Source organism: Perognathus longimembris, chromosome 9 (genome assembly GCF_023159225.1).
Source record: "Perognathus longimembris pacificus isolate PPM17 chromosome 9, ASM2315922v1, whole genome shotgun sequence".
NCBI classification, from domain to species: Eukaryota; Metazoa; Chordata; class Mammalia; order Rodentia; family Heteromyidae; genus Perognathus; species Perognathus longimembris.
The window spans coordinates 72,350,920-72,374,881 of NC_063169.1; the positions used below are offsets into that span (position 1 = coordinate 72,350,920).

The 23,962-nt window shown below is 64.9% G+C and overlaps 1 protein-coding gene across 1 annotated transcript; it reads right to left on the reverse strand.

Moving 5' to 3' along the window:
• Positions 1 to 11,792: 11,792 nt before the first annotated feature.
• Positions 11,793 to 23,363, reverse strand: LOC125357622 (dapper homolog 2-like). The gene is given in 7 exon segments (XM_048354575.1): positions 11,793 to 12,164; positions 12,231 to 13,004; positions 13,072 to 13,610; positions 15,202 to 15,289; positions 15,291 to 15,469; positions 16,033 to 16,165; positions 23,124 to 23,363. Coding segments are annotated over 7 exon segments (2,277 nt in total). The 3' UTR covers positions 11,793 to 11,840.
• Between the last annotated feature and the right edge of the window lie 599 nt (positions 23,364 to 23,962).

The window sequence follows — 23,962 nt, forward strand, 5'->3', positions numbered from 1 at the left end:
TTCCCACCGCCACCGGTGCACGCTGGCTGGGCCTGCACTTCTGATGAGTTAGACACACACACACACACACACACACACACACACACACACACACACACCCAGATGTTGAGGTCTGCCTCAACCTACCCATCAGGAATAGCAGAGGCAGGAGGAGCCGCCCACATCATGTAGATGATCTCATCACTGAACACAACCCCCTTCCACACTGTCCTCCTGCAGGGGCCCCAGAGCCCCCAAATCAGCTTAGGTGGGTGCAGGACGTGCCATTCTAAAGATGCTCTAGGTCCACAGTGGGTCTTGGAGTTGACCGTCCAGCTGCTGGACAGCACTGGGCCAGGTCATTCTCTGATGATCAAGTGAGCTAGATGCCAAAGGCTCATGCCTGCGATCCTAGCCACTCAGGACGCTGAGATCTGGAGGCTCAAGCATCAAACCCAACTCAGTGGGAGGGGGAGCCTGTCATGAGACTTCATCTCCTAAGCAACCGCCAACTGGACAGGCTGGAGGACAGCACAAGTGGTGGAGCACCAGTCAAACAATCCAGCTGGGCAACACAAGGCCCTACGTTCAAAATTCCGGTACCTGGCAAAACAAATCAGAACCAAAAGCAGAACAGAAGCGACGGAGTGGACTGAGCCCACAGAGCCACACCGCGTGGGCCTGCGGGCAGAGCCAGGGACACACCGGGAACGAACACGCTTCCAGGGCCATGTGGAAAGCGATGAGCTCTCAAAACACAAAGTGCATCTGAGTAATTTGTCTTAAAATAGCAAGGTAAGGCAAAAATCAATTTCCTTTTAATTGTGGATCTTTTGTTGAGATGTCTTGGAAATGTCTTGACATGAAAGAACAGAAGACCTTCCTTTGTACAAGTCCCCCAGTCTTTGTCCTTCGTCGAAGTTCACCCTTGGGACGGCTTTGTCCCCAGCCACCCAATCCACCATGCAGGCAGAATTTAGGAGACCGCTTACCCCCTGCTCCCCAGCCCTTCAAAGACAGACCGGTGAATAAACTACAGATGACAAAGACTGATTGGTTCCAAGATGAAGGCATAGGGCTGCTTTTAAGATCTGGACTTCAAAATATTTATTTAAAACAAACATTTCCAGTGGCCATAAAAAAGGCTTTTCCATGATTCCTCTTGACCCCGCTGACCTCCTCCCAGGCTTGATTCCCCTGTGGGGACCATCAAGCTTCTGTTTATTCTTCAAGAGGCCCTGAGCACTCGCAGAAGTTTTAAACATTAACCTGGGCTCAGAGCTGATGTCCTGTCCTCCGTATCCTCCCTCTTGCACGAGAAGCACGGAGAAAGAGCGGCTGCCTCCTGACCTGGGATCCCAGCCCCCACCTCCTTGGTGCCTTTCATCTACATTCGGGGCACAAGTTTATTTTGCACTAGGAGACGGTGGTAAGTAAATTACACAGTCCTCTTGGTGTGTGTGTGTGGGGGGGGGGCTGAGGCTCATGGTGAGTGGCAGCAGTACTTTAGGATTAGCTCTATATTTAAGTTGTAAACCTGTGTCCCTTAAGGGTTGGGGTACAGCAGAATTCTCCTAACAACGGCTGGGAAATCACAATTTCCCGTGCCTCTGCCCCGGAGGGACTTCCGGGCACGGAGCTGTCCTGCGTGCTCCAGACCCCAGCGATGCCATCCTGAAGACCTGGAACCGGCCTCGTTCTCTCCTCCTCCTCTTAAGTAAATACTCACCATGACGAGCCTCTGGAAGGAACTGGGTGCTCTCCTCCAGTTCTCCCTCACTGAGTGACAGGTCAGAGAGCAGCGGCCTGACAGCACCCGGGTGGGCACCCTTGGGAACGGAGAAGGCTGCTAAAGCCACCCACAGCCTGGGACTAAGGACTCTGCCGATGAGCTAGAACCTGGGAGAGAGCTGGCGTTCTTCCTGTGTGCGTCAGCGCGGTCTGTGCGCTGCCACGGGCCTGGGCAGGGGCGGGCGGCGGCGCGGCCTTCTTCATTCCAGTAGGCCAGTGGGTGGTTCTCCAAGCTTCCAGCAGCCCCGTGTTCTGATTCCCACGAGTGCAGGTGGAAGGAAGGCCCCTCGCCTTGACTGGGCTGGTCAGTCTGGAGTCTGTGTCCCTCCCCGGGCGTCTGCTCAGCCCGCGTGACTGCTGACAGCCCAGAGGACCTGGAGGTGGAGAGGCCGCCCTCTCCTCCCTCTCCAGCACCTCGGGCGTGGCCGACGCAAGCCAGACAAGGGGGGGTCAGGGCCGAGGTGCACTCCAAGCTGGCAAATCCTCGAAACACAAGTGGACCCCAGGAAGAACGGTTCCCCCCTCCCTCCCCCTCCCCCCAAGTCATACTCTCCCCACACTCCAAAACCTTAGAAACCACGTCTGTGCCCCGCCGTCTTCCCTGCAGTGGAACAGTGTCCGCTGTTTGAGGGCTCAGCCCATCCGCACTCCCTGAAAGCCGGACTCCACCAGCTCTGACAGGTGCGGGCTGACAAGGCCAACCCAAGGCCAGGCGACAGCCATGGGGTCCATGGGGCCACGCCAGGGGGGGCACACCACGGGCCACGCCAGGGGCATGCCACAGGCCACGCCAGGGGGCCCACGCCAGGGGGCCACATCAGGGGTCACACCGGGGGGCACACCAGGGGGCAATGCCAGGGGGCCAGGCCAGGGGAGCCAGACCAGGGGGCCTGTGGCTGTCTCAGGCTGCTGTGAAGGCATTGACTGTGGTGACAACCAGAGAACAAGCATCAGGTGCCACCAGGAAGGAGTCTGTGGGCTCTGCTACAGGGGCACCCCACCCAGCAGGGCCCCCACTCCTGCCTGGCCCCCCTCCCCCACACCCACTGCTCTCCCCGCGCCCTCCCTCTTCTTGAAGCATGAGGGAAGACCAACGGAATCTAAAGCCCTGAAGCAGCTGCCTGTGACTGTGACCGCCCCCACCAGCACCACACGACTCCCCCAGCCCCTCTGAACTCTGGTCCTCCACACTTCCCCTCCCTCCCCCTCCCAACCCTCCTACCCCTCACCTCCCTCCTCCCTCGCTCTGCACCTCCCCTCCCTCTACCCCCAACACCACCTCTGGGAAGCTTGGCTGAGCCCTGTAGCTGAGGAAGAACTGCCCACACTGTGTCAGGGCAGTCCCTGGGGGGGGGGCGCAGGGTCACACCAGTCCTGGGGGGGAGGGGGTGCACGAGGCCACGCCAGTCCCAGAGGGGCTTGGGAGCACAGTCTTTCCACAGCTTGGGTAGACTGAGGCAGATCTCAGTTGCTTTGGAGCGAGTCCACACTCCTCTGGGACCAGGTCTGGGCTTCTGCAAGCCAGGAGAGCCGTCCCTCACCCCGACTCCGGGAGGGGACCCGCCCGAGAGCATTCTGGATTCAGAAGCTGGAGTAGGAGTCCGGGGCAGCAGACGGCACGGGCCGGGAGGAACGGCAGCCACTTCCCCCCTGCCGGGAAGCGCACAGACGTCTGGACGGCCCGGGAAGGCTCCTTGCGGGCGAGCCCCCAAAGCAACGCCACACACTAGCTGGTGTCGCACAGCTGGGGAGCGGGTTGTCTCCTCGTGGGCCCCAGAAAAGCTCAGGTTGTCTTCTAAGTCTGACTCCTGTGCCAGAGACAGGTTAACACGGTTAGCAGGTTGACAGTCAGCGCCTCAGCGTGTGGAGGAGAGTCTGCGCTCCTCACGCGGCCGTCCTGGAGTAGACAGTGACCTTTGCTTTCTTTGTCTTGTGAGGCTGACGTGGTGGCTGCCTTCCCGGTGAGGCGGAGACGCCGTCTTTATTTCTCCCGCCCTTCATCTTCTGTTTGGGGGCATTCGCGTGTGTGTTCTAGCCAGGAGGGTGGGATTTGGGCGTCAGAGGCGTCACCCAAGTTATCGCGGTAGGATTCGGGGCTCGGAGGTATTGGCTGTGTGATCGTGGTGGGCTTTAGGGGTCGGGGTGTCAGCTGAGTCATCATGGTGGGATTTGGTGTCTGGAAGTATCTGGAACCGGGGAGGCCTGAACTTCACAGATGGGCTAAGATCCTGGACCCCACCCCCTGGAATCGCTTGACTTTCCAAACGCGATGTGGTCTCCCTGCTTCTGTGGCACACACAAGGCTTCCCGCATGGCCCGCGGGAGTTACAGCCGAGTCCCCCATTTGCGCGCCCTCCCGGGCGTCCTCCGGAGACGGGGGGCAGGCGCCCCGTCCTGGAGCTCGGCCCGAGGCCGCGGCCCCGCCATCTGTGCTCTCAGCGCCCTCCAAGCACCAGCGCTGTCTCAAGGCTGCCACGTCGCGCTGCCCCTCTCAGAGCCTGGAACCTTCCACGGAAAGGTGGCGGGGCCTGGCCCTCCCTCGCGGGGCGGCGGTGGCGGGGCCCGGCCCTCCCTCGCGGGGCGGCGGTGGCAGGACCCGGCCCCCCCTCAGCCAGGCGTGGCCCCCTCAGAGGCGCCCCAAGACGCTGGTGGCGGCCGGGAGTGGGCGAAGCACACGGAATCCTAGTTTCTTTTTAGAACCCATTTGCATTTTGAGGGAGAAAGGCTGCGTGTGGAAGCTTCCTGAGCACAGGGGCGGGGGTCCCCCTCCCCCCCCACCGTCAGGTGTCATTGACAGACGCAGCGTCACCTCAGCACCCAGGTCCTGAGCGGAAGATGGGGGGCGGGGCGGGCCGCCGGCCCCCGTGGATACAGTGGGAAGCTGGGGGCCCGCAGGGAAGCGGCAGGCCCGAGGCCGCTCTGCGAGGCGCCACCGCGCACAGGAATCGCGGGGACACGGCCGCCCGGACGGGCCATGGCAGACGCGCTTCCCTCTCCTTGGCTCTCATGGCCACCCACACCAAATGGCCGCAGCCTCCCCCCTCGGCGTCGGCTTTGACTGGACTGCCGGGGGGGCCCTGGCCCCTGGGCCTGCCGGGGGGGGGGCTGTCTCCTGCACCTGCGGGGGGGGGGGGAGGGCTGTCTCGGGGGGGGGGCTGTCTCCTGCACCTGCGGGGGGGGGGGGGCTGTCTCCTGCACCTGCGGGGGGGGGGGGCTGTCTCCTGTGCCTGCGGGGGGGGGGCTGTCTCCTGCACCTGTGGGGGGGGCTGTCTCCTGTGCCTGCGGGGGGGAGGGATGTCTCCTGTGCCTGCGGGGGGGGGGGGCTGTCTCCTGCACCTGGGGGGGGGGCTGTCTCCTGTGCCTGCGGGGGGGAGGGCTGTCTCCTGCACCTGCAGGGGAGGGGAGGGCTGTCTCCTGCACCTGCGGGGGGGCAGAGGGATGTCTCCTGTGCCTGCGGGGGGGGGAGGGCTGTCTCCTGTGCCTGTGGGGGGGGAGGGCTGTCTCCTGCACCTGCAGGGGGGAGGGCTGTCTCCTGCACCTGCAGGGGGGAGGGCTGTCTCCTGCGCCTGCGGGGGGGAGGGCTGTCTCCTGCACCTGCGGGGGGGAGGGCTGTCTCCTGCACCTGCGGGGGGGAGGGCTGTCTCCTGCACCTGCGGGGGGGGGAGGGCTGTCTCCTGCACCTGCGGGGGGGAGGGCTGTCTCCTGCACCTGCGGGGGGGGGAGGGCTGTCTCCTGCACCTGCGGGGGGGGAGGGCTGTCTCCTGCACCTGTGGGGGGGGGGCTGTCTCCGGGATCTGCGTGAGGGGCTGTCTCCTGGTTGGGGCTACGCCTGGCCCTGGGGGCCTCCACGGTGGCTCAGTGACGCCCAGGGCGGTGGCTCTCAGGACCTGGGGACGAGCTCATGGCTAGGCCTGCAGCACGGGTGTGTCTGGCTGGTTGCCTCCACCACCCAAGCTCCTCTAAGAGTTTTCTCTGTTGCTGCACAGAGCGAGCGGTGCGGGGGGGGGGGTCCTCCCCTCCCGGCCCGGGCCCAGGCCCACTCGCTGGGACCGCTGTGCCCTCTGGGAGACTTGCTGTGGTGCTCTGCTTCTTGGCTAGGGTCCTGGTCACCTGGAGTCTAAGAGGAGGCGGCCTGTGGCCCCCAGGGGCCCTCCTCCACGGCAGATCCCAGGGACAGGGCCCCAGCAGGTCGTCTGCTCCCCGGCAATCGCCCTGCTCGATGGTGGGGGCCAGTTGGGGTCTCCTCTGTGGCCCTCAACCCCATCTCTGAGCGGTCCTCTTCTCCTCACAGGCGCGGGTGACACCGAACCCCGTGACGGGAGGGACAGGTTAGCTCTGCTTCTCCTCCGGCCCTCCCCTGTGTCACGGGTCACCAGGAGACCCTGGCTGGGAAGGCTCCCTGACCTTTGGTCCCCAGAGCCTTGTCTCCCTCCTTAAGCCGCCACGAAGAGCACAGTGGCCCTGTCCCCCTTCCCAGCCTGGACAGGATGGCCACCGGATGGCTGGCTTGTCACCGGGGAAGAACCCCACAGGATGGGGCACTGCCAAGGCAGGCCTGACAGGGGAGGGGGCCCCCACCGTGGGCTGCCCCCCTCCTCCGCCAGGGCTAATGTTTAGCACGGCCAGTGACTCACCAGGCCCTATCTGCCCGGCTGTGTAACTTGAGAAACGGCCTTCTCTGCCGGAGCCCGGCAGGGACAGGACGGTCAGCAGGTGGCACGACGCTGAGTGGGAGTCTCTACCGCCGGGGCTTCCTTGGCTCGGGCTCTCCGTGCGGTCGGCAGGCGTGGTCTGCCCTCCGCCGTGGCCCTCGCGTGGTCTCGCGCCTGTGGCCAGCGGGGGCAGCCCTGACACAGTGGGCCTGGGCGCTTGGGTACCTCAGATCCACGGTTTCATCTGCCTCCCCCCGCCCCCACCCCTCCGTGGGGGAGACTGATGTGACGGGACCCAAGACCAAGCCTAGGGATTCTGAATGGCCTGACCCTGCAGATGGCACTGCCCACCTGCGGAGAGGGCACTGCCCACCTGCGGAGAGGGCACTGCCCACCTGCGGAGAGGGCACTGCCCACTGCGGAGAGGGCACTGCCCACTGCGGAGAGGGCACTGCCCACTGCGGCGAGGGCACTGCCACCCAGCCACAGCAGCCGCTTCCATCAGCAAGCTGCCTTTGATTTTTCCAGTCCAGCTGTCCTGGCTTCGAGCTGTAATCCTCAGATCTCAACCTCCTGAGTCGCTGGGATTCTAGGCATGAGGGACCAGCACCTGATGTCACCTTACATTTTAAAAAGCATGTCTGATGGGGGCTGGGAAGGTGGCTCAGTGGTAGAGCGCTCGCCTAGCATGCATGAAGCCCTGGGTTCGATTCCTCCGCCCCACGTACACAGAAAGGAAAAGAGTGTGTCTGAGCCCAACGGGTTAGGGTGCTCTCTGCAGTGGGAGGCCCGTGTGGGTAAGCGTGTCCAAACTCTTCCCCTGTGTAGAACTGAAAGCCGAGAACAGACACCGTGAGGTGGGGCGCAGAAGCCGGTCTCCTGTCCTGAGTGGTGATGGATTCTCAGGGGCGTGCCTGAGGCCGTCGGCCAGTGAGTTAGCTTTGGTAATTGGCTGTGTGTTAGGCCCCGGGGGCGTACCAGGCCGGCACCTGTTCATCCTTCACCCCTCCTCCCTGCCCCCCCCCCCGCACACCTGAGGTTTCCCCACATCAGCCCTGCACCGCGCCCGCCTAGCCCCACAGTGGATCCGAGTCTCCACTCCCCCTTCCGATCCCGTCCTTCCCCTCTGCCTGGACCGTTCCTCTCTGCTCGACCCTGTCCATGGACGGCTAACCTCGCTTAGGAGAGAACCTGAAGTCACGTTTAGTCTTGGTAGAAGCGCCAAGCCCGGCATGAGGAAACCACGCACGGAGGCCTGGCGGCTGCTCACCGGGCACTGCTCACGCGGTGGCGAAGCCCCTGGGCTTAGAACGGGCTGCCAGGGAAGCCGAGGGCGGCCCTGGAGGCGGGCTCTGCGGGCGCCGGTTCGCACAGCCCGAGGGAGGGCAGGCCGGTGCTGGGGGCCCTCCCTCCGCCCAGGGTGGGGCTGCGCCAGCGAGCAGGAGCGGGCCCACGCCTTCCCGGGCCACGCAGGCCCCCCCGGGGGGAGGGGATCGAGGTGTTTTTGCTATGTGCGGCTTCGGCCCCGCCAAGCCCCCCCCCCCCCAACGGCTCAAGTGGAGCTCTGTGCCCCCGGGGCGTGGGCTGGGCCCTGAGCGCCACCACACCTGCCCCGCTGCTGGAGAGCGGACTGAAGCCAACGATGGAAACCCAGGGCCCAGAACAGGACTTGCAGGATCCTGGGGACCCTCTGCCCTGCCGGGGGGGGGGGGGGGTGGGCACAACTGATAAACTGATAGGGTGAGGGGCCTCTGGCTGGCTCTGTCCTGCCCAGGCCCCTCACGGGGGCATCTAGGCCCCATGGGGACCAGGGTCCAGGGAGCCCACAGAGGCCCGGGAGACAGAAAGGGTGTGTGGGTCCCAGGGGTGGGGCCGGGACCCGACGTCTCCGCTCCTCTGCCATCTGTGCCTTCCCAGTGGGCACCGGACTCATCAGAACAGGCCCGTCCATGCGTGCTGATTTCCAGGCGCTTTATCTAGGCAGATCTGCTCTGTAGCCAGCTCTCTCTAAAAATAACCGGGCTGAACAAAACTGGGCATTTCAGATAAGCCTTTTGGGGTATTCTCTGTGGCTTCAAAGCTGCTCAGCGCTAATTGTGAAAGAGAAAAGAGGCTCTGCCCCGGGGCTCTGGCTGCTGGCCGCCAGCAGACAACCAACTCCACGCTCCGGTGACACCCAGGCTGGGGCTGGAGGACAAACATCGCGTTGTCTGTGCTACAGTCAGCCAAAGCAGGGCCCTAGAGAGTCTTGTCGACATTTCTGACTCAAAGATATGAAGCCCGTGTCTTGTGGAGGGCAGAGCCAGTCGCAAGCATTTTGCAGTTTTGCGGTGCCGAGGAGGTGCCGGGCAGGACAAACGCCGGGGTCCTGGGTGGCAGAAGGGAGCAGCCGGCAGTGACGGTGGTTCTCTGAGGGCCGGCCAGCACCGGAGCCTGCGCCCACCCAGGCAGGTGGGACTGTCCCTGTGTTCTGTCCTGGGCCTTGAACTCAGGGCCTGAGCACCGTCCCTGGCTTCTTTTTGCTCGAGGCTAGCACTCTACCGCTTGAGCCACAGCGCCACTTCTGGCCGTTTTCTATATATGTGGTGCTGGGGAATCGAACCCAGGGCTTCATGTATAGGAGGCGAGCTCTCTTGCCAGTTGTCCGTATTCCCAGCCCATTACTTCTCATTCTTAACCAGGCAGACTTTCAACACTATTGTTTCACAAGTTCTAGTCACCCTTTTTGGGGAGTAGGAGCAATGCCTTGGTTGATAAAGTTTGAAGCTAGTGCTGCAGGAAGTTTGGAAGACATTGCATTAAAGTATCTGGGAGTGATCTCATTGCATGGAGAACCACAAAAGCACGAGGAAGTGGATGACCTCAGCCCCACTGAAGGACAGCTTCTTAAGGCGTCATAAATACAGCTTAGCAATATTTGATGTGAAGACCGGGTGGCCTGAGGCAGAGCGCTCGCTCTAGTGCTGCATTCTGCTTATTATTTAGGGACGTGGCCCATCTCCTCGTTACCCACTGGGAACGTCAGAGGATTTCTGCGTGAAAATGAGCCTGACTCACGGTGTCCGGCACAGACATCAAAACATGCTCTTGTTTGGTGCACATGTGCACAACTCTAATCGGCTAATCAAGAAGAGCAACCAAGCAAGACCCAGAGGCGTGTGAACAACAAGCTTCCTTTGGAGGCCAGGGCAGGGGCTGCGTTCTGGTCACGGTTTCTGCGCACACCGGGCCTGCAAAGCCGGCTAGCAAAAGTCCCGGATGTCAGCCTCTCCCCAAGACAGAAGGCGTCTTCATCCGTGGAGCTCCGGCGAACGGGAGGCCCGAGAACACCCGAGCGAGATGAGAGACGAGGAGAAGGCGGCAACGCGGGGCTGAGGGGTGTGCCCTCCCCGCAGGCGATGAACAGGCTGGCAGCGCCGGCTCTGAGCGGGAGGCCCTGGGCCGACCTCGGCCCCCTCGGCTCGCTGGCTGCGCGGCCGTCTGCACTGCGCACTCGTTCATTGAGACTCCAGGTCCTTCAGCTTCAACGCGGCGGCCGCACAATACGCCCACCACCCCGAATGCACCAGTGTCATGAGCACCAAAGGAAGACCTTCCCGGAACTGCGTTGCCAAAAGCGCTAAGTAAATATTAATTACCAATCACATGCACCTGTTAAAAATAAATAGTAGACAATAAATGTCAGCCACCAAGAACTGCGCTCTAGGCCTGGAGTTAATCAATACCCACCCTAACCCAAGCAGAGGAGATTGTCTCAACCACGGGTCTCTGAGGACGCTTCGGTAAGCCGCGCTTTCCCCTACGTTACACGTAAGGGGTTGCAAGCGTCCAGTCTTCGTGTTGAGTGGGGTCTCATGTCACCTGACACCGTGCAGTCCCTGTGGGAGCTGACCTGGCCTCCTGGCTGCCGCGTCGGGCCTTCCACAGGAAGGACCAGTCGTGCAGAGGTCAAGTTCCCTTGTGTGTCGTGCACTGGTCTCTGCGGTTGTGGCTTCAGGTAGCACACGCCCGTGCCGGGGCTGGGCACCGTCTCGGTGGACGGGAGCTGCATCCAGCCCTGCCTGCCACTTCCATGCCCCCCCCACCAGGAAGCGTTCCTGTCCACTGCTTGAGGCTGCCAAGTGCAAGTGACAGCCGGTTTCACGGAGGCTGCCTGGTCCCACGGTTCCACGGAGGCTGCCTGGTCCCACGGTTCCACAGAGGCTGCCTGGTTCCGTGGAGGATGCCCGGCTCCTGCCCAGGGTGCAGAACGCCTTGGGGCGATTGCAGCCCCCTCTCTCAGGACGGCACCCAGGAATGCCGTCAAGAATGCCGTGTGGTGGGCCCCTGCTCACTGATGTTCCCAACTGCTTCTGCGCAGCTCTGGGGGCTTCCCTAGGGCCACTTGCTTCCTGCTCTCATGGAAAGGTCCCGGTGTCACCCGCCAGCATCTGCTCGGCTTGGCCAGGTTACTGACTAGCCCGTTTGCCGGCTAGCTCTGTCCTCCGGAGGGGGCTGGCAGCCGTGGAAGGCCGTGTGGCAGAGCAGGGGTCTCCCCAGCCCCTCTTCAGCCGGTGCTCGACGGCAGGGCTGCTGGGCAGTGACTGCCCCTCCCCGTGGGAAGCCCCTGCGCCCTCTGTCCACGGGGTGTGGGTGTACCCCTGTTCCCTGACAGCAGGGGGCTTCCTCGTTAGGAGCCATCAACCAATTTCTCACATGTTGATCTCATCCAACTGCATCCCAAACCAGCTACTTGTTACAGGAATGAGCACCCGTACAAACCCTGTCTCAGTTCAGCTGGGTTTGGAACTGGGTTCTTCCCAGGGCCTGCTGTGTGTGTGTGCGTGGTGCGTGAGACTCGGCGGCGAGGCAATGGACTGCAGGAACCGGGGGGACTTCGGTACCCTCCACCCCCTGCACGCCTGGCCACAGAAGCCCCCTCCAGGGCGCCCCCTTCCTCAGGGTCACCTCGCACCCACAAGGCCTGACTGGACCCCTGCCGAGGCCGCACAGGGGCCAGAAAGACCAGGACGAGCACGAGAGAGGGCATCTAGTAGGTACTTTTATTCTGCAGGGACATGGAGTGGTTTGGGCGTGTATTCATGCCGAGCATCGCATGGGATTGGGATTCGGCTCTGGTCTCCTCCGGCAGGCAGGCCCAGTGTTCTGAAGGTAATGCCTCGGGGGGGGGGGGAGCAGCTTAAGGACTTGGAGCCTGAGCCCAGGGCTGGGCTCGATGGCCGCACGGGAACGCGCTGCCCCAGGCGTGAGGGACTGAGTCTGTATCGCCATCCTGCGGTTCTCAGGTGTCAGGCTCACAGCCAGCACAGGGCCGGCGCCTCGGAGGGGGACTCCGGCGGAGAAGCCACGCAGCAGGGCCCCCCAGGCTGGTCGACCTGCCGCGTGGCCTGGGTCACGTCCCGCTCAGGGCCCCGCCGCTCACACCATGGTCATGACCTTCAAGGCTGTGGGCTGGAACCTGCGGATCTTTTTCTTCAGGGCCTTGGAGGCCTTGATGCGGCACAGCTTGGGCACGGGGGGCAAGGGCGGCCTCGCCCCCCTGGGGGCCTTGGGGAGAGACTGGGGGGGCTCCCCCGGCCAGGCCGGCGCCCCCCGCACAGCCTCTGCCCTGTCGGCGGCTGGGCTGCTGCTGCTGCTCTGCACACGGCACTCGGTGTCGCTGCTGCTGGACTCCTGGTCCCCAAAGCGGCTGGTGGTGTGGTCGCTGGCCTCCTCCTCCTCCTCCTCCTCCTCCTCCTCCTCCTCCTCCTCCTCCTCCTCCTCCTCCTCCTCCTCCTCCTCCTCCTCCCCCTCCTCCTCCTCCTCCTCGCTGGTCTCAGCGATGGTGGCGTGGAACAGGGAGGCACACTCGGCCGCCTCCTCCGAGGGCTCCGGCCCGCCCCGGGTGCAGGCGTCCTGGCGGGCCAGCGGCGGCTTGCTCTGGGCCCCAGGACTGCTCGCTTTCCTCGTCACGGGCCTGGGGGGCCCCGCGCTGGGCTCGGGGCGGCTGGCGGGGCGGCCCTGGGCTGAGATCTCCACGGTGGACTGCCACCGGCGCTGCTTCCTCCGGGAGGGGGGACCGAGGGGCGCCGGCCCCCCGGGGGACAGGTACCCCTCCCGCCGGGCTACGACCAGGGGGACGAGGAGAGGCACCGGGTAGAGGGTGGACTCGGAGCAGGACCGCCCGGGAGCCCCCCTGGCCAGCACGGGCCTCCCCCTGGGGCCCCCGCCGGGGGGTCTGCACTGGGGGTCCCAGGCCAGGGGCAGCACGGGGACGGCGTGGAAGCCCCGGGGTGTTCCGGGCGGTGCCGGGGGAGGCTTCCCGGGCCGCGGCGCCCTGCTGCCGGCCCGGCTCCGGGCCCTCGCGGCCTGCGGCGGCGGGAGGCCGGCCTTCAGCCCGGCGGGAGAGGCTTCGCGGGCGGTGCGGGCCGGGCGGACACAGGGCCCCGGGGCCCGCAGGGGGCTCCCGCGGGCCCCCTTCCCAGAGGGCGACGGGACCCCGCCCGGGCCACCGTCCCCGCGGTGCTGCGGAATCGGGGTGCAGGGCGCGGGGCCTGCGGCGGGCTCCCGGTCCACGTGGCCGCTCCAGGGCGGGGGCCCGTCCTCCGGGGGGCCGTGGGGGGAGAGGGAGTCCACGGAGGCCGCAGGCCGCTGCTGCGCGGGGCGGGGCCCTGCTGGGGGCCCCGCTGGGCACGGCCCCGGGCGCGTCCTCCCCCGGGGTGCGCCCCGGCTCCCCGGGCCGGCCACCGCCCGCCCACCACCGGCCCCGTGGGCGCTGTGGGGAGCGAGACGCGCCACATCCCGGGGGGCCCTGCGCCCCCACGGCACTCCGCTGGGGGGCCCTCTGGACCCTCAGATTCAGCAGCCGGTCGATGTAGGCTCCAGCTGTGCCCAGCGCATGGACGGGCCCGGCCTGGGTCCCACTCGGACTTCCGGCGCCTAGAGGGGGGGTCTCGGGGGGCGAGTGCTTGAGGCGTTGCGGGGTCTCCTTGGTGAGAGCAAACAGGGGGCTCTGCAGGGCCACCGCGTGCAGAGGGCTGGGGTACGCGTACACCTCCTGCCCCCCCCTGGAGACCAGGTCGCGCTGGTACGTGGGGTCCAGGGCCTGGGAGGGGATGTCTAGCCCCGGGCAGAAGAAGGCGGCAGGCGCGCTGTCTGGGCCCGCGCTGTGCGGCCCCCGGTCAGCTGGGAGAACTCTCTCAAGGTCACCTAGAAAAGAGAAGGACCGGTAAAGACACCAGCAAGGAGGACTCAGGCTCCCCAGCCTGCACCTCCCAGCGGCCTGCAAGTCTTGCCTCCATCTGAGGTGGCCTGTGCGTGTGTACTGACCCCTGCTCCTTCACCTGCCAGAGGTGGCCTGTGCGTGTGTACTGACCCCTGCTCCTCACCTGCCAGAGGTGGCCTGTGCATGTGTACTGACCCCTGCTCCTCACCTGCCAGAGGTGGCCTGTGCGTGTGTACTGACCCCTGCTCCTCACCTGCCAGAGGTGGCCTGTGCGTGTGTACTGACCCCTGCTCCTTCATCTGCCAGAGGTGGCCTGTGCGTGTGTACTGACCCCTGCTCCTCACCTGCCAGAGGTGGCCTGTGCGTGTGTACTGACCCCTGCTCCTCACCTGCCAGAGGTGGCCTGTGTGTGCGCACTGATCCCTGCTCCTTCACCTGCCAGAGGTGGCCTGTGCGTGTGTACTGACCCCTGCTCCTTCACCTGCCAGAGGTGGCCTGTGCGTGTGTACTGACCCCTGCTCCTCACCTGCCAGAGGTGGCCTGTGCCTGTGTACTGACCCCTGCTCCTTCACCTGCCAGAGGTGGCCTGTGCCTGTGTACTGACCCCTGCTCCTCACCTGCCAGAGGTGGCCTGTGCGTGCATAGGGATCCCTGGGCTCCTTGGCAGCAGGAAGAGCCATCTCAGCTCCCCCGTTAACACAGCCCGGGGCCTCCAGAGATCAAGGCCTGCAGCTGAAGGGGACACGACAGGTCCCCCAGGACCCTGGGAGTGGATCTGGAGCTCTCACTTCAGAGAGACCAATGATACGCCGAGGCCCATCTCCTGTCTTGTGTCTTATGTTGGAAAAATAATGAAACCCTTTGCTGGGAATATGGCCTAGTGGTAGACTGCTCGCCTCGTGTATATATGAAGCCCTGGGTTCGATTCCCCAGCACCACATCTATAGAAAAGGGCAGAAGGGGCGCTGTGGCTCAAGTGGCAGAGTGCTAGCCTTGAGCACAGAGAAGCCAGGGACAGTGCTCAGGCCCTGAGTCCAAGGCCCAGGACCGGTGCACTGCACACGCGCACGCGCGCACGCACACACACACGAAACCCTTTTCCTTTGAGGCGCTAAGGTAAGTGAGCTACCTCTACCAATCTGCTTGAATCTAGACTTCAAACACAGCTAATCAGGGGCTCTGGAGGACTGACAACCCACTGACGTTCCTGATGTCCAATCTGAATAATGAGAAAGCGAATGACCGGCCCCGCCCACCTGCAGTGCGAGAGAGCGCACCGGGCCCCGCCCACCTAGAGTGCGAGAGCGCACCGGCCCCGCCCACCTGCAGTGAGAGCACCGGCCCCGCCCACCTGCAGTGCGAGAGCGCACCGGGCCCCGCCCACCTGCAGTGAGAGCACCGGCCCCGCCCACCTGCAGTGCGAGCACCGGGCCCCGCCCACCTGCAGTGCGAGCACAGGCCCCGCCCACCTGCAGTGCGAGAGCGCACCGGGCCCGTGGGGGGCTCCACGTGGGGCGGGGGTGCCTCTGTGATCTGCTCACACCCACAGGGCATGCCCTCCTTCCTGGCTCTCACCGGTAGACACTGGCCTGGGCCGGAACACACCGCAGGGCTGGCCGGCGTTCTCAGCTCGCTCCCGGGGGGGCCTGGCGCCCTCTTCCGTGGGCGGGGGGCCTCCGCGTGGGCACCGAGGTCTCGTCGGCCGACCGGGGCCGCCAGTCGCCCACGCCGGGCCGGGCTTTGGCGGGCGGGAAGACGGGCGGCCCGGTGCCCGGCGAAGGGGAGAGGCGCTCGCTGCACACGGAGGCACAGGAGGAGCCCACGTCGCTCAGCTCGTAGAAGCCTGGACGGGGCCGACAGGGACTGGTCAGTGCACCCGGGGGGGGCCTTCCATCCGGGGAGGCCTCTCCCGACTGCGCCGGCCCGGAGAGAGGTGAGGGGGCCCCTGGACGGGCCCAGGGAAGCAAGGCTCTGGGTCATTCTCTGTAGCTGTGCTGGCGTGGGCGGGTCAGAGTCGGCCTCAGCTGCGCCCCGGGGGGGCTGGTCCCGTCCTCGGCCAGTGCGCTCCACAGACTGACCGTGAAACGGGGTGCTGTCTTTCCCTGGGCCCCCGCCCCCTCCTCTCCCCTGCCCAGGCGCCTTTCCAGGGCTCCGCAGTCGCACAGTCAGGGGGTGAGCTCCAAGGTTCCTGGGTCCCCAGGCCGGCCGGGCGCCCAGCCCAGAGCCGACTACGAAGCAGGCGCGTGGACGGGGCGTGGGGGCCGGGGACACGCAGCCCGCCAGGCACACCCGCCCCCAGCCCCGTGTCCTAAGACAGGGCCAGCACCCCCCAACGCCGCCCGGGATCTTGCGTCGAAAGCGGTGACGCCGGCCGCGGTGCAGGGCCTCGGGGCGCCCGCTGCGTACCCGAGCTGGGCCTGCTGTCGCTGTCCAGGGCGTCGCAGGAGGGCCGGCACACGTCCAGCTGCAGCTCGCCGATCTGCTGGCCCAGCTGGTCCAGGTGAGTCTTCAGGCCGGTGTCCCGCCGCCTCAGCCGGGACTGAGCCAGGGAAGGAGGAGAAAGGAAGCGGACCCAGGTCACGCCAGCTGCATTAGGAATGCGACCTGTGCGCTGTCACGTGCTGGAGGCACGCCTCCTTAACTGGGGCTGCCCCCCCGCCCCCCATGGTGAAGCAATCCCCTGCTGAGCTGCAGGAGAGAGAGTCCACTGACACCCACCTCCCATGCACACACATGCATGTGCACACTCGCTTCAGGAAAGAGTCCGGTGATGCCTGCTCACCACACGTACACACAAGCACACACATGCACACACACATGCATGTGCACACTTCAGGAAAGAGTCCGGTGATGCCTGCTCACCACACGTACACACAAGCACACACATGCACACACACATGCATGTGCACACTTACTTCAGGAAAGAGTCCGGTGATGCCTGCTCACCACACGTACACACAAGCACACACATGCATGTGCACACTTACTTCAGGAAAGAGTCCGGTGATGCCTGCTCACCACACGTACACACAAGCACACACATGCACACACACATGCATGTGCACACTTCAGGAAAGAGTCCGGTGATGCCTGCTCACCACACGTACACATAAGCACACACATGCACACACATGCATGTGCACACTTGCTTCAGGAAAGAGTCCGGTGATGCCTGCTCACCACACATACACACAAGCACACACATGCACACACATGCATGTGCACACTTGCTTCAGGAAAGAGTCCGGTGATGCCTGCTCACCACACATACACACAAGCACACACATGCACACACACATGCATGTGCACACTTCAGGAAAGAGTCCGGTGATGCCTGCTCACCACACGTACACACAAGCACACACATGCACACACATGCATGTGCACACTTGCTTCAGGAAAGAGTCCGGTGATGCCTGCTCACCACACATACACGCACACACAAGCACACACATGCATACACACACACACACTCTTCAGGAAAGAGTCCACTGGCACTGGAGTACCATGTGCGCATATGTACCATACACTTCCCCTCCACCCCCAACCTACGCATGTGAGCACATTCATAGAGTTTCCTCCAACAAACCTTAAAACTTTATCTGCAATTTCCAGTGAGGTACTTTGTAAGAATGCAGACTACAACCGATGAGCCACGTGGCCACAGAGAACCATCGCGGGCTCCACGGGTGGCGTTCCTATTTGCTTGCGTTTACTTCTAGGTCAGAGTTTACTTGGTATTGTGATGTTCTTCACCACGGCCTGGGGCTGTGGCCCCAAGGTACAGCGCGTCCTAGGGGGAGGAGGGGCTGTGCTCCGGCGCCCGACTCCCAGCTCACCACCGAGGGACGCTCCCACCCGACAGAGCTAGCAGGGGGGCTGCGGGGGAGGGAGCCCTGGGCAGGGACCTGAGGGATGCTCCCACCCGACAGAGCTAGCAGGGGGGCTGCGGGGGAGGGAGCCCTGGGCAGGGACCTGAGGGATGCTCCCACCCGACAGAGCTAGCAGGGGGGCTGCGGGGGAGGGAGCCCTGGGCAGGGACCCGGGCACACAAGGCAGGAAGTCCCAGCTCTCGCCCCAGGAACACAGACGGTAACGACCCCAGCTCTCCCGCAGAGCCTGGCCTCACTCTACGGTGCACCTGTGTGGTTGCTGAGAGCAGAAGCTACTGTTTATAAACCACAGACACCGCTCTGTGTCTGCTTAATTATCTATCGTTATGAACACGAGGACATGTATATATGCATCTATACACACGTGTCTGTGTGTACACAGGCATAGAAACAGCATATGCAATGACATGTGTATGTGCATACTGAACTAACCATGGAGTAAGTGCTGATTTCTTTCTCCTGACTGGAAAGTTTCACCTTGTTTCCCAACGTATTGTTTTGATTAACGATTCGCTTTAGGGTGGATAATTAATGGGTGCAATTATGTAGCTCATTCTACTACAGAAAATGATGTTTGTTTTTTCCCTTTGGCAGTACTAGGGTTTGAACTCGGGGTTTTGTACGTGCTAGGTAGGAGCTCTGCCCCTTGAGCCACACATCCGGTGATTTCTAAGGGAGTCTGGCTTTCTGCGCACGTCAGCCGAGGCCGTGGCCCTCCTGTTGACACTTCTGGTGCAGCAAGGTTGACAGACCCACAGCACCGTGCACAACTCTCTATCGGTCGATGCAAAGTGTCGCGCCCCGTTTTTGCCCGAGCTGGCCTCAGAGGGCAATCCTCCTGACCCCATCGGCTGGGGTTGGGGGCCCGGCTGTGAGCGTCCTTCCCGGGGAGGTGATATTTCTGCTGGGAGTTCTGCTGGTGATGTCAGTGGAGCGGCTGGCATGAGAGGGAAGCGGCGAGGGTGCCGTCCTGTGGCGGAGCGAGTCGCTTCTCCACGCCTCACCGGGGTGAGGGGAGCTGGAGGCGGGCCCCCACCGCCCCGTCTGCCCGGGCTCCCCCTCCAGGCGCCGCGCCGGGCTGAAGTCGCGTCCGAGGTCGCGAGTCTCCGCGTCTCCACGCGATCTGCCATCCTGAGCACGGCAGAACCCACCCTGAGCTGGACAACCGTGTGCCCCCCGCCCCATCGGGCGGCACAGACACCCCCGCTTCGCCGCGCACGCTCTCACAAGGGCGAGCGTCGCGAGCACGGCAGAGGGCCCGCGCAGCCCACGCAGACACACACACAGCCCCGTGGCCCTGCACACCCGCAGGAAGAACACTGCTGAGCGTCACTAAGGCCGCGCACGCGCGCTTCCTGTCAGCGGCTTGCTTTCCTTCTTGTCCTGGAACCGCAGGCACCGGAACCCGGGCTGTGCACGAATGCGAGCCTACCACCCAGAGGCTCTGTGCTCAGCACCGGGCCGGCCGGCCTTCAGACTCGACTGCGGTTGATAATCCGGGGGTTGGCAGGGATTCCCAGACCGTGCTGGCCGCCTCCGACCTCCGCCCCCGCCTAAGGGCCCAGAATCGGGGATTCTCAGCCGCCACACCGACGCCTCGCACCGGCCCCAGCTTGGGGCTTCCGTGTCGGGCCTTTGCGTGCTCCTCCTTCCTGCGGAATCGTGTGCCCAGGACAGGAAGGGATGGCCAGGTCCAAGCCAGCTAGAGCACGAGTCCCGAACTTCCACGCAGAGGGCCTCTGCCCAGAGGTGAGCCGGGGGCCCTGCCAGACTCCCGCACCGGGACATGGCCTCCAGCCGCCGTCCCAAGGCTGCCACGAAGGATTCGGCTGACTCTTCCCTTCAAAACACTCCCTTTAGAGTGCACAGAAAACCGCCGGATTTGCATTTGCTTCGCCCTCCCCCATGGACAGTCCCGGCAAAAACCTAATGGCATATTCAGAGAACAACCACAAAAAACAAACCTACGTGCCTTAGGGATCAGAGATGGTATCTGACACACTTCCTCACTTTACAGGAGAGCCAGGAGTGTACAAAGGAAGCACTCAATGCATGAGCTACAGCTGCCGTGGTCTCTGTCCCGCTGGGGGTAAACTTCGTACCCCGCGTAAGAGGCTCCACCGAGCCCCGTGAAAGGTGAGCTCGCAGGTCAGACCCAAGGAGACGGCCTCGCGGCAAGGCAGGCGAAGTCAGTCCAAGAAAACCCCGGGGGCCCACGTGGCCCCGTGCGGCGCTGGAGACTCGCTCCCCAGTGCTCATCCCAGAGCCAGAGCCACAGCCCGCTGCGAAGGCGCGCTTCCAGGCACCACTTCCCAAGCGAGGCAGGACCTGCGGTGCCAGCCACCAGCAGCGTCCCCGGGGTAGGGTCTCACTGCGGCTCTCTCCTGGCTTCCGTGCGGCCCCTCTCCCAGAGGTCGCGGTAGCGCCTGCTGGTGGAAGGGAGAGATTTCGGGCCCATCTTGGGCTCGGATGCCAGGGCTGGAGTGAGGCTTTCCTCTTAAGGGTTCTGGGATGGCCCAATCATGTTCACCATGGAAATGCAGCCGCTTTCTGGGGACCCCAGGTTCCTTTGGAAACGTGAGGCTCAGTCAGCTCTGCCCAGAAGGACTGACAGCGGCAGAATGTGGGTTCTGGGGTAGGGACATCTGCACCGGGAGACACAGCACTGAAGTCGTCTCTCTCTTTGCTCCACTCATGTGTTTGTTCTGCGGGATCCCTTGGCACCGTCCTGGCAACTCTAGATGCAATTTAAAAGGATGCCACCCATTTGATGAGATCTGCTCTCCTTGCTCAGGACAGCTTAAATCCCCAGAAAAGCCGGAGCATGTCCCCACTGGAGATTTCCTGCCGGATGACTCTGCGCAGGGCTCAGATAAACCTCTTCCTGTCTTCACACCTGAATGGGAGGAGGCTGGAGGAGCGGAGGGGAGGAGCCGCCCTAGCTCAGGTTCCTGGACTCTAGCCCTGGGACTGCTCTCTGCATTAAAGAACTAGCATCGCTCATGACTTTTTTTTCCAACTGCAAGAAGAATGTAAGAGTGTTCCGCGCGGGCTGATGTCACTAACTCAATTCTCCTTCTCTTTTGATCCGTAATCCATTCCAAGAACAAAGTTTTAAGACAAAGTCTGCGTGTTCCTTCTGGTCTCCACACATTAAAAAAAAAAATTAAACAAAAACCTGTTTGATCTCCTCCAAAAGACGACTTGCAATTAGAGGCTGAATACTCGCAGCTCTGACTTGTACGAGGCTGAAGCCAAGTTAAACATCAACCCGGTTCCAGCCCCTTGAAAATGAACGCTTCTGCCTCCACGCCGCCCCCGGGCTGCTGCGCCGGACCCAGGTCACCGTGGGGGCAACCTGTGTCCGGTGCACACCTCACACCGGCCATGGTGCCTGGGGGGGGAGAGGGGGGACACCTCACACCGGCATGGTGCCTCGGTGGGGGGAGGGAGGGGGACACCTCACACCGGCCATGGTGCCTGGGGGGGGGAGGGGGACACCTCACACCGGCCATGGTGCCTGGGGGGGGGGAGAGGGGGACACCTCACACCGGCCATGGTGCCTCGGTGGGGGAGAGGGGGACACCTCACACCCGCATGGTGCCTGGGGGGGGAGGGGGACACCTCACACTGGCATGGTGCCTGGGGGGGGGAGAGGGGGACACCTCACACCGGCATGGTGCCCTGGTGGGGGGGGAGAGGGGGACACCTCACACCGGCATGGTGCCCCGGTGGGGGGGGGGAGGGGGACACCTCACACCGGCATGGTGCCTGGGGGGGGAGAGGGGGACACCTCACACCGGCATGGTGCCTCGGTGGGGGGGGGGGAGGGGGACACCTCACACCCGCATGGTGCCTGAGGGGGGGGGGAGGGGGACACCTCACACCGGCATGGTGCCTGGGGGGGGAGAGGGGGACACCTCACACCGGCATGGTGCCTCGGTGGGGGGGGGGAGAGGGGGACACCTCACACTGGCCATGGTGCCCCGGTGGGGGGGGGTGGGGAACACCTCACACCGGCATGGTGCCTGGGGGGGGAGAGGGGGACACCTCACACCGGCATGGTGCCTCGGTGGGGGAGAGGGGGACACCTCACACCCGCATGGTGCCTGAGGGGGGAGAGGGGGACACCTCACACCGGCCATGGTGCCTCAGTGGGGGGGGGGGGGTGGGGAACACCTCACACCGGCATGGTGCCCCGGTGGGGGGGGGGGTGGGGAACACCTCACACCGGCATGGTGCCCCGGTGGGCGGGCGGGGGGGGGGGGGACACACCTCACACCGGCATGGTGCCCCGGTGGGCGGGCGGGGGGGGGGGGGGGGACACACCTCACACCAGCATGGTGCCCCGGTGGGGGGGGGGGAGGGGGGACACCTCACACCGGCCATGGTGCCCCGGTGGGGGGGAGAGGGGGACACCTCACACCGGCATGGTGCCCCGGTGGGCGGGCGGGGGTCCCCCAGCCCACCCAGGCTCCCGCGGCAGCTGGATCTGGCCCCCCTCCCCGGCTCCTTTCTGGTGATAAGGGCGGCGCAGTCCTGGGGCCGCCTCGGACCCTGGACTGGCGGCTCTTGGCGTCCTCGTCCTCACCTCCCGGGCCGGACTGAGCTGAGCGGAGCGGAGCTGAGCTCGGCGGCCTCACCTAGCAACTTGCCGCCACTTAAAAAGGAAAAATAACAGGGCAGATCTGAATGTCTACAGTAAAAGAAATTTCACAGCTGAAGAGATGACTCAAAGAGATGCCTACACCATCTTCCTTTCTCTCCTAAAAAAACTGCAGCACTGCAAAAAGAAAAAACACCCCACAAAAGCAACAACCCACTTTTTTCCTTTGTAAGTTGCATGAAATTATACACTGAAGTAACACTCGCAGAAGTAATTATGGGAGTCCCTTCAGCCAGGAGGCTGGGAGCGGCCCAGGGCGGGGGAGAGGCCCGGGCCGAGCGCGGCCCCCAGGGCCCCGGCCCCACCTCCTCCCGGACCAGGGGGCCTGGAAGCCACTTTCTGGGTGCGCCAGCCCCGAGGCTCAGAGTCGGCCCGAGCACTGCCCCGAACAGCGCCCCGCCCAGGCTGCTCTGGGTGCTGGACTGGAGGTCAGCGTCTCAGGGGCTTCCCTGCCCAGGCTGGCTCCGAACTGCCATCCTCCGAGCTCAGCCTCCGAGCTCAGCCTCCGGCGCAGCTGGGCTGGCAGCCGCAGGTCCGGCCTTTTCTTTTTTAGCTCAGATGACCGGTTGCCGAGGCAGACCCCCCCCCCCCTCCATCTGATAGGGACGATCCGACCCGATCCCACCGATCCGCGGGAGCGCGTGGCCGGGGCTCCCCGACCCAAGGCTCCCTCCCGGAGGAGCTGGGCCCGGGGACGGGGCTAGGGGGCCGGGCCCCCGCCCGGGAAATGCAACCCCGCGACCCGCGCACCCGGATCCGCCCGCCCGCCCGCCCGCGGGGGCAGCAGGTGGGGCCGGCCGCTCCCGGAGGGCGCCGCGCATCCGCGCCCCGCGCCCCGCGCCCCGCGCCCCGCGCTCCGGGCCCCGCGCCCCGCGCCCCGCGCACCCGCGCCCCGGGCCCCGCGCCCCGCGCCCCCGCGCCCCAGCCCCGGTCCCTACCAGCTGCTCCTGCAGGGCGGCCAGCGTCGCCTCCAGCCGCAGCTCCGGGCCCCGGGCGCCGCGGGGGTCGGGGCCCCCGGGCGGCGGGGGCTGCGCGGCCAGGGCGCCCCGCACCCGCGCCTGGTGCGCGGCGCGCAGACCCTGCAGCTCGTGCAGCCCGGCCAGCGCCGCGCGCAGCCGCGCGCCCACCCGGCGGCGGTCCCAGCCCGCGGGGCCCGAGGGGGCGCCCGGCGCCCACATCCCGCGCCCGCCGCGCCCGCCGCGCCCGCCCGAGCCCCGCCGGCAGCCGCGCGCCCGGCCCTCCGCGCCCTCCCGCCGCCTCTCCCCGCCCCCGGCCCCGCGGGTCGCCGCCGGCGGGGTGGGACCTATCGCCGGCCGCGCCCGGGGTGCTGGCGCCGCCCCCGAGGTCAGGGCGGCCGCCGGGGCTCGCCAGGCCCGCCCCGCCGCGCCCTCCCGGGCCCCGTGCGCCCCCCTCCCCTCCAGAGCCCGGCGTCCCCCCCCCCCCCCCCAGGGCCTGGGCCAGCCTCCAGAGCCCCGCGCCCTCCTCCTGGCCCTGCGCCCCCTTCCTGGGCCTCGCCCCCCCTCCCCAAGTACCGTGCGCCCCTCTCCAGGGCCTTGGGGCCCTGCCCAGGCCTTGGCTGCCCCTTCCCATCGGGTCCTCGCCCTCCTGGAGAGCTGCCCCTGGTGATGGAGGAGGGCCGCGGCTGGCGAGAGGAGAAACTGGGGTCACACCTGACACAGGTGGCGGTGAGCTGTCATTTTTAAGAATCGCCTTGTGAGAGCCGCGCTCCCATCATGGGCCAGGGTGGGATCTTCCCACGGGGGCGCATCTGCTCCGG